The sequence below is a fragment of the Lepidothrix coronata genome, unplaced genomic scaffold (assembly GCF_001604755.1).
Source record: "Lepidothrix coronata isolate B3197 unplaced genomic scaffold, Lepidothrix_coronata-1.0 Scaffold204, whole genome shotgun sequence".
NCBI lineage: Eukaryota > Metazoa > Chordata > Aves > Passeriformes > Pipridae > Lepidothrix > Lepidothrix coronata.
In genome coordinates, this window is record NW_016690384.1 from 1,474,845 (window position 1) to 1,484,048 (window position 9,204).

Consider the following 9,204-nt stretch of genomic DNA (forward strand, 5'->3'; position numbering starts at 1 on the left):
CCCCCCCGGCTCCCCCCTCCTGTCAGGGGCTTGCAGAGCCAGAAGGTCCCCCCTGAGCCTCCTTTTCTCCAGGCTGAGCCCCCCCAGCTCCCTCAGCTCCCTCATCTGAGTGACTCTCTGGACCCTACAGGAAAGGTCTGCCCTGCTGAGCACTGCTGTAGGCTTGGAGGAGGCACCAATATGAGCAAGACATTCCCTAAAAATTGAGAAACATTGGCAAGAAAGCAAGTTCTAAGGCAAAGAATCTTATTATGGGGGTTTCTCTTTCATCCAGGAAGAAGGTAAATATATTTAGTGGGAAAAGCTTGCTGTCCTCTCTGGCTGGGGGCGGGAGAAGGCGCCGCTTTGTTCGTGCAGCAGTTCAGCTGTCGGGATTAGCAGAGCTCAGCTTGCAAACGCTGTGCTCAGCAACAGCTGCTGCTATTTTTGGTGGTTTGAATGGATCTAGCTGGGAAAAAAGCAAGGACCTTGGGCATACCCAGCAAGCTGAAGCATTTGCAGTTCAGCTCCCGAGTGCTGCTGTAGAGCTGGTTATTATTTAATGTGATGTGAAGATAGCCAGGTTTCTGTCTGAACAATGCACATGTGGTGAAATGAACAGCAAGCAAAAACCCCCTGGGAAAAACAGCTTTGTCATTATAGAGGCTGTGCCCACACAGGGGGTTCAACAAGAGACATGGGCAGCAAGAAATCAGTTGGTGAGTCATGGACACAAGAGTTCCAGAAGAGTTGGTGTGAGGAGAGGAGCGACAAAAAGGGGGAGGGAAGGGACCAGAAATTCTTCTAACTTGCAAAAACCAAAGCTGGGGAGAGCTGGTGTTTGCCTGTGTCCATCCCTTTGGGGACTCAGCTGCTGCTGCAGCAGAGCCGTGGAAATCCAAGGCTCCAGCAGGTCTCCAATGGATCGATAGTCCCGGGGCCTTTCAGCCCTGAGATGCTGCTTCCCATGAGTGAGGGCTGAGCTGGGCAGCGAGGGTGGCTCCTCTCCTTTCCCCATGGAAAACAGCACACTTGGCCATCTCCTGCAGGGTTTCTTTGGGAGGCTGAGCTTGCTGCCCATCTGAGCCGAGCCCCAAAGCCCTTCTGTGGCTCTGTGGGCTGGTTTTCTCCTCATAGTCAAAGGACTATGTTCTTACCAGCCCGTTCTCATCTGCTCAAGGTCAGTCCTGTTTGGTTGGGCTTTTTTAAAATAAAAAGTCCAGATGACTCCTAGATAATTCTGAACTGAGATTGAGGCTAGACATGGAGGGGTTTTTTTGTATCAACTAACACAAGCTTAATATTAAAAGCTATTCTTTGTAAGAATGATAGAAATGGCCTGGAGTTCCCCAGCTTTGCATCATAAAAATAGTCCTCACAGTCACCTCATTTGGCAGAAACATCAAAGCAGGGAGAGGACTCAGGAGTGCTGGAGAAGTAGAAGACTACAGGGCTCATTTTCCAGGTGGACAATCTTAAATTTGAGCCTTAAATTCCGTACCTGGCCAGCTTGTTTTGGTGCCTCAACAAGTTTAATGCAAATTAAGCCCCCCACAGTCTCGAATTCCAGCAAACCCTCTGCCTTCTGAAGGAGTGGGAATGGAAAATGGATCTAAATTCTCCAGTGGCATTAGGTCAAAGTCTTGCATTAGCTAATTGCAGCTGCCTGGCTGTTCTATATTTAAACATTTGTGGCAGTGGTAACATCATCAAACACCAAACAAAACCACTGCCTGCTACTTCCTCATGGAAATTTCCTTCCCTGGACTTACTTTAAAACTGTGTGTGAAAGATGGTTATTTCCCCAAACTCTTTATCCCTGAAAAAAAATAGTAATGAAATGAAAGAAATAGCCCTTTTCACAAAAATTAGGTAGTCAGAATCCATGGGATTAAAAACCAGAAGGGTACACACTGGGGTTTATTCATAGCACCCTTTATTCTCTAATTTTGGAATTTATTCATCTGAGCCTCCACCAGGTTTTGGTGTTTATTTTTTACACTGATTAACATCAGGAAAAATAGGAATTTGTGTTTCAAAAAGTTCAGAGTGGGTTTTTATGTGTCATGTCCAAATCAACCAAGAAATGTTCATTTTTGCTGCTGGAGCCGCTTTCTTGGTTCCACTGTTGGTTGTTATTTGTCTGTGGCCAAGCTGATGTTAAAAAATACGGGCTGGAAGAGAACAAATCTGCCCTGGAGCGTCTAAGAGGGATTTGCATGGATTTTGGGGTGGAATAATTTGGGTGGCAGCTGATGGTGCTTGTCCATCAGCACATAGAAGGTCCGATGGGAAGCCAAGAAATCTGGATTGCCATCAAGAGCAAGAGGGGTGAGTTCTCCAGAAGTAAATGCTTAGTCCTGCTAAACCTTCATTATTTTTTGCAAGTTTTGGTAAATTCTTCTCAGCCCAGAGTTTACCTTAATTTTCATCCCCCATGTGTCACCTCCCTGGTTTGTTTTAGATGGGAAAATATCAAACCATTTCGTTCCAACAGTTCAAATAAAGTCCGTGTGTCATTTGTTCAAAATGAAACATCAAAAAATATATAAAACCCAAACTCTAACCCCAAACCAAAAATCCTTTTATCACTTTCAGTTGGCCATAAATGCAGAATTTTTCTGCTTTGAGCCATGGTTGCCCCAGCTCAATAAATACCAGGGCAGCAGAGATGAGGGAAAATGTTTTGGTTTACTTTGTGTGGATAGGTCTTTGTGCCTCGTCTCCCTGAAGATGAAATGGCAAACCTGGGCTTCCAGGCAAAGATGATAATTAGGGGTGTGAAAAGGGAAGTTTCATGTGGGCTTGGAAATGTTTGTGGCTGTGGGAAAACCAGGAGCCACAAATCTGGCTTCAGTATGTACGTATATATGTGTGTTTGTGTGCATAAATATGGATAAAAAAGAGTTTATTGATGAAAAGTTTGGCCATAGATGGGTGGACTCTTGTTTATTAGGGTGGTGGAATTGTCTTTGCCACCTGAGAACCAACCTTTTGGGGTTGGTTTCCTTAAGCTCTGGGTGTCCTTGTGGACATCAGGGTCCCAGGTGGATCTCTGACAAAGAGGGAATGCTGAGGGAATTGTGTTTTCCCTGCCCCATGATGTGGACAAAAGAGATCAATCAGAAACTGTTCAGGGTTATGGTGGGAGGGCTGGGGAAAGGGTGGTGGAAGGTTTGGACAACGCCCTCAGGCACAGGGTGGGTTTGTTGGGGTGTCCTGGGCAGGATCAGGAGTTGGACTGGATGATCCCTGGGGGTCCTTCTAACAGAGGACATTCCGTGATCCTGTGAAGGTGCCACGTCTCGTACAACCCACATTTCTCTTACCAAAACTACATAAAAACAGATATTATACTAAATAAACTGGGATTGCATGACTGTTGTCTCCTAACCTAAAAGGCAGGTTGGGTTTCTGGTGGGAATCAGTGACAGACAAGCTGCTTCCCTGCTGGCAGAAGCCAAATTCTGACAAGGAAACCAAAACAGAAGTTGCCAGATGGCACCTCTTACTATAAGGGGGGAAAAGCATTTAACTGGCAATGTTATTGTGAGTGGCTGTCGGGGGAATTCAGCAAATTAGGAGGCCTGGTAGGTCAGTGATGAGATTCCTTTCTCCTTTGGAGGGTTGGCCACCATCCAGCCGGCTCTGGGAGAGGTACCTGTCCCTGGGAGTGGCTCAGGGTGCAGGAGTTACCAGGGCTACACCAGCAAACAAGCAAACAGCTCCTGCCAACCTCGTCAGGGCAGTCAGGCTAAAAATAGGCTGTGGAGGCTTAAGGTTAAAAGTAAAGTTGTGCCCGGGCAGTGCTGTTGAAAAGCCAGGTCTGCTCATCCTCTGCAAACATCCAAGGACTGCTGTTCCCTGCCAGAGCCAGTTCTGATTGGCTGTGGAAAAAGGCTCTGGATGTTAACTAGCAACAATCTCCTGACCAACAGTTGGCTTCCCCCTAAAAATGTGGTGTTTTAGGAATGGCTTTTCAGTTTAGCAGTAAGCCGGGTCTTTAGAAAGACCAGGTTCGTCCCAAAGCGGAGCTGATGGCTGAGAGGTGAGGCAGGTTGGGTGGTGGGGTTGTTTGGAGGTAGGGTGGGTCCCCAGGCAGCTGGACTCCTGTGTGCCCTGTTTCTGAGCCTGGTATTCCCTGCTGTGCCCAAGGTCCAGCTGAAGAGCGAGGAGTCGAAGACGTTCGCCATGAAGATCCTGAAGAAGCGGCACATCGTGGACACGCGGCAGCAGGAGCACATCCGCTCCGAGAAGCAGATCATGCAGAGTGCCCACTCCGACTTCATCGTCAGGTACCACCCCCCTGCCTCACAGACCACCCCAGCCTTCCCTGGAACCACACAGGGATAACCCAGCCAGCACCCAAAACCCCTTAGCCTCAGCTTCCCTGCCGGGGACTGTCCATAAGGTGCCTGGAATAAGGTCTTCTCCAGGCAAATGTGAGATTATTCCTCCCAAGGGGGATGTCCACCCAAGCCTGAACTTTACTCAGGTCTTAACTGGGTTGTGTGCTGTGCTCAGGGGGCTTTGTGGCTCCTGGAGCAGCTGCACTCCCAGCAGCCTGGGCAGAGCTTGCCGGAGCTGGTGGGGGATGCTCCATGTACATGTATCCCAGAATAGTTTGGGTTGGAAGGGACCTTAAAGCTCATCTCATCCCACCCCCTGCCATGGGCAGGGACACCTCCCACTAGCCCAGGTTGCTCCAACCTGCCCTTGGACACTTGCAGGGATCCAGGGGCAGCCACAGCTTCTCTGGGCAACCTTTGCCAGGGCCTCCCCACCCTCACAGGGGAGAATCCCTGTCCCAACCCTAAGCAGATGTGGTTCTTCAGGGAATGAAATCAGGTGCCAGGCATTTTTGGTTGTTGTTCCCTGGCTCCTCGAGGACTGGGAGTGTCTGTCAGCAGGAAGGAGAGCTCAGGGTAAGAGCAGTGGGTGGTGAGGAGCTCTGGTGTGTCACTGAGCTGGACCCACCTGAAAGGGCACCTAAGCCAAGGGTTCTTCATCCCACCCTCAGAGATGCCTCAAACACTTGCCTTTGCTGGAGGAGCTCAAACCCTCTCCCAAATTTTGCCCCAGACAAAGCCCTGGATAAATGCAGAGGGAAGCACATGGTACCCATCGGTCACTGAGGGGGTGTTTCCTTCCTGGGCTGATCCCTGGGATTCCCCCAGAGCCCATGGCTTCAGCTCTGATTCATGGGGGACAACTGCAGGGTGACACCCTTTGGGCTCTGGTGTTGGATTCCCAAACATGCTCCCATTCCCTAGGCCGGAGCCAAACATACCCCGGGGCTATTTCAGCCTCTGGATTGATTTTCGGAAGCCTGAGCTGTGTCGGGATGGGGATGGAAAGGAAGGTGTCCAAGCAGAGGGACAGTTGCCACCATTGCCAGAAATACCCTTCCTAAATAAAGCCTGAGCCTGCAAACGTTTCCTAATGGAGCCGCTGATCTTCATGGCTAATAAATGAAATCCTCCTTCATTCCCACTTCTCACCCTTTCAGCAGGCAAGGAAAACAAGGAGGTGTCAGCTGGAGGTCTCCTCTTCCCATATCCTGCAGTGATTCCCACCTTTTACAGGAACAACCCTCCCTGAACTATATTTAATGCCCCATGGAAACCCTGCACTGGGAAGGGATTTTCTAAGTCATAAAGCCCAACCTTTTCCTCTTGCTAAAAAATACCTGGTTTATCAAACTCAGTGTCTGCTTTTCCCCCTCACTCCTCCTTTTGAACATCCAGGGGGATTTGAAGTTGTTCTGTGATTTTTATTCTAAAATTCTTTACAACCTGCTTATTCCCCTTCTTGGGCCAGATGGGATCATATTTTTCCAGGTGCTGTGGGCACAAATTTGAACACCTCAATAGATTAATTGAGTTTGGAGATAGTGGGTGAAAGGTGGGTTTAAAATGATCTTGGAGCAAGGATATCAGGAATATCAATATTCTGTTTGGTTATGAAAATGTATTAAACCAGAAGAGGCCAAGCAGCACTAAATAAAATTGACTCGTAGATAAACTCAAATATTGAGGTGAGTACGGAAATAAATAATAAAATACATAAATAAAATAAATAAAAAAGGCATTCAGATATGGTGACATTTACAACTGGAGGCTGTTTAATCTGCCCATATAATGCCCTTTCATCCTGTATAAACTTTAGGCTTCCATGACAGTTGATAAATTATATTTGATTATTTTTTCATCTGCACATTTTAGGCCAGATTTGATGCCCAGAAAATTTTCTGCCAAGCAGGTCTTTCTTAGCTAGAGCAAGTCTTTCAGCAGCATTTAAATTACCAAGCAATTAAAAGTATGTGGTTACTCACATTTTGGATTCTTGAAGGTTTCTGTAAACCTTCATGTAGATGAAATGTTTATTAAGATAAGTTATATTTTGGCCAACTGGCAAGAAGTGTGGTTTGTTTTTTTTTTTGGTAAACCCATAAATTTTAACCTTATGTAATGCTCAGTTATAGCTGACCTTTGATTTTATATATATATATATATGTATATGTATATATATATATATATATATGTGTATATATATATATATATACACAGGATACATATATAATATGTGATATATAATATGTGTTCTGTATAATATATACAGAATACATATACAGAATTACATATAATGGTCATGTTATAACTGAGGTTTTCAATGTCAACACAGAGCAAGGAGATAATAATATAAAATAACAATACCAGAGTAAGGAAAGAGCTGAAACACTGGTTTCTTTTTTTTCCTTCAAATTTGGTTGTGGCTGCAAATAATCCCTTTTAGGCACGGAATATGGGATGAGCCCTGAGCAGACTCAATCCCCAAACTCCTGCCTACATCCCAGCTGCTCCTGCCAGGATCTTTTTTGGGTTAAACATGCCAAAATAGAGGGAAGAAGTGCTGCTGAGCCATGTCCTGGATGCTGCAGAAACACGGACAGGAGACAATTGTTGTCTGGATGGTGATGGGAAAGCTCCTCCCAGCCAAGCTGGAGGCTTTGCCACGTGCCTTCTGTTAATAGTTACCTGAAAATCTTCCAAAGGGAACCAAATCCTGCTGTGTTTTCCCCCTGATCCATCCCACAGCTCCAGAGAAGGTATTAATAGCTGGATTTAGCCCTGGCTGGGAAGAGCTGGAATCTGCAAACCACCTGATTTTACTGATGTCACGTCAGCTCTTTGGTTTTTTACACTCCTGGGAACTCCCAGGGATGTGGAATTGCACTGTCACAGAGGATCCCTCAGCATTCCCTTCTCCTGGCAGCCTGGATTTTTCAAACTGATTTCTTCCCAGTATCCAGGCTGGAAGCCTGAATGGATACACCCACGTGGGATCCTGCCTCATTCCCTTGGTCACCTTTTTCCCATTTTCCCCTGTTTTTTCTCCAGAATTAGATTGGGATCAAGGCTCTGAAGCAGCACATCCACATCCCTCTTTCCCCGTGACTGATTTTAGGGATCAGGATGGATTTTATCCCAAATTTTGCTTTTATTTTTGCCATTTATCAGGGATGTTGCCCTGGGACCCCGGTCTTCCCTGTTCCCATTCCCCATCCCATTCCCACATTCCTGTTTTTCTCTGCTTTTCCCCCAGAAGCAGGATTGGTTCGAGGCCCTGAAGGGACACTGGGGGAACACCCATATCCCTCCCTATTATCCCTGTTTTGGGATCAGGGTGGTTCCCCTATTGCTGACCTTTTCCCTGACCCCATTCCTGTGGATTTTTCCCATTTTTCCTGTTTTTCCCCCAGAATCAGGTTGGGATCGAGGCCCCAAAGCAGCACCGGCATCACATCCATGTGCTGGGGCTGAATCCTGGAGGAGGATCCCAGTTTCCCCTGGTTCCCACCACATTCCCAGAGCTCCCTGACACTCTTTTTTCCCATTTTTCCCCGTGTTCCCCCCAGAAGCAGGACTGGATCAAGGCCCTGAACTGGCAGATGGAGTGGCACCGCTTCCACATCCACTTGCTGAGGGGTCCCATGGATCCCTGACCCCATTCCCAGGGATGCCCCCGTGTTCCCAGGGAGCCCTGACCCCTTTTCCCATTTTCCTGTTTGTTTCCCCCAGAATCAGGTCAGGATCGAGGCTCTAAAGTGGGCCCTGTTCCATGTGTGGATGCTGGGGATGAATCCCAGGGGATCTCAGGGGACAATCCCGGGGCAGGATCCTGGTGGATCCCAGTTCCCTCATGAAAAATGATCCATATTTAGTGAGTTACTTACCAAAGTAACACTAAAATTAAGTAAAAAGAAAAATTCTCTGTTTTTTCCCCCATAGTTTCTTTTATTCAATACCATTAAACACATACATAAACATATAATTAAGTAATATAATTAAATAATCATTAAATATAATTAAATAATCATATTCAACACAGGGCATGGCTTTTAGAACATAATTTAAACTGGGTTAACAAAGCCTGAGGCAGTTTTTGCTCCACATTCCTACTGGAGGAAGGGGAAGAGCACTTTTAGCCACCTGCATGTCAGTGGGTTCTCCTTAAACTCTACCAGTGGGTTCAGGCTCTGAAATGAATCCCAAATCCTTGGAAAGGATCGCAGGGAAGGAAGATGCTGATCTGAGGAATAAAATGAAATAGATCTTACTGAAAAAAAAAAAAAAAGGTGGGAAAACTTCTCCTTCAGGCACATCTGGAAAGCCCAGTGGCAGGTTATGCCCTTAGAGGTGGCACATTCCACGTGTCACCCCTGGAGCAGAGGTGACCTTTCCTTCGGAGCTCCAGGACACACGTCACCACTCCCATGCTGGAATATCTCCCACCCGTGTTTAAATGATCTCCTGACATTTTTACACCCCCTGGGTATTCACAGAAGCCTGGGTTTTCCTTGGTGTTTTCCAAAGGGAAAAACACAGGGATCTGTAGGTATCGCCTCAGAAGTCAATTGGAAAAATGAAAGAAAAAGCCCTTGATGTCTTGTCTTCCCCATAGATTTTATTGTCTACAGATCCAAACTGTTGAACCCAGAGCTGATGAGGAGAAGAGAGGGAATTCAGTGAATTGCCTCCTTCCTTGCCATAATACCACTTTTTTCCTTCCAAATTCTCCAAGGGGATTTAACATCACCGTGGGAAGTTTAGTTTTCACTGACTTTGTACTCTTTTAGAAGCTGGGATGTGAGTGCTACCACAGAAATCAGTATTGCCCAGTACACCCAAACTGGAGCTGATTCAGCCTCTGGGGGTTTAAACC

The 9,204-nt window shown here is 46.6% G+C and overlaps 1 protein-coding gene across 1 annotated transcript in view; it reads left to right on the forward strand.

Annotated features, from left to right (window-relative positions):
* PRKG1 (protein kinase, cGMP-dependent, type I) overlaps positions 1 to 9,204 on the forward strand; it is a 367,703-nt gene that overhangs the window by 345,719 nt on the left and 12,780 nt on the right. Inside the window, exons 11-13 of the mRNA XM_017832653.1 lie at positions 4,135 to 4,274; positions 4,868 to 4,904; positions 6,935 to 6,940. Of these exons, the coding sequence (XP_017688142.1) occupies positions 4,135 to 4,274; positions 4,868 to 4,904; positions 6,935 to 6,940 (183 nt within the window). The remainder of the gene's footprint in view (positions 1 to 4,134; positions 4,275 to 4,867; positions 4,905 to 6,934; positions 6,941 to 9,204) is intronic.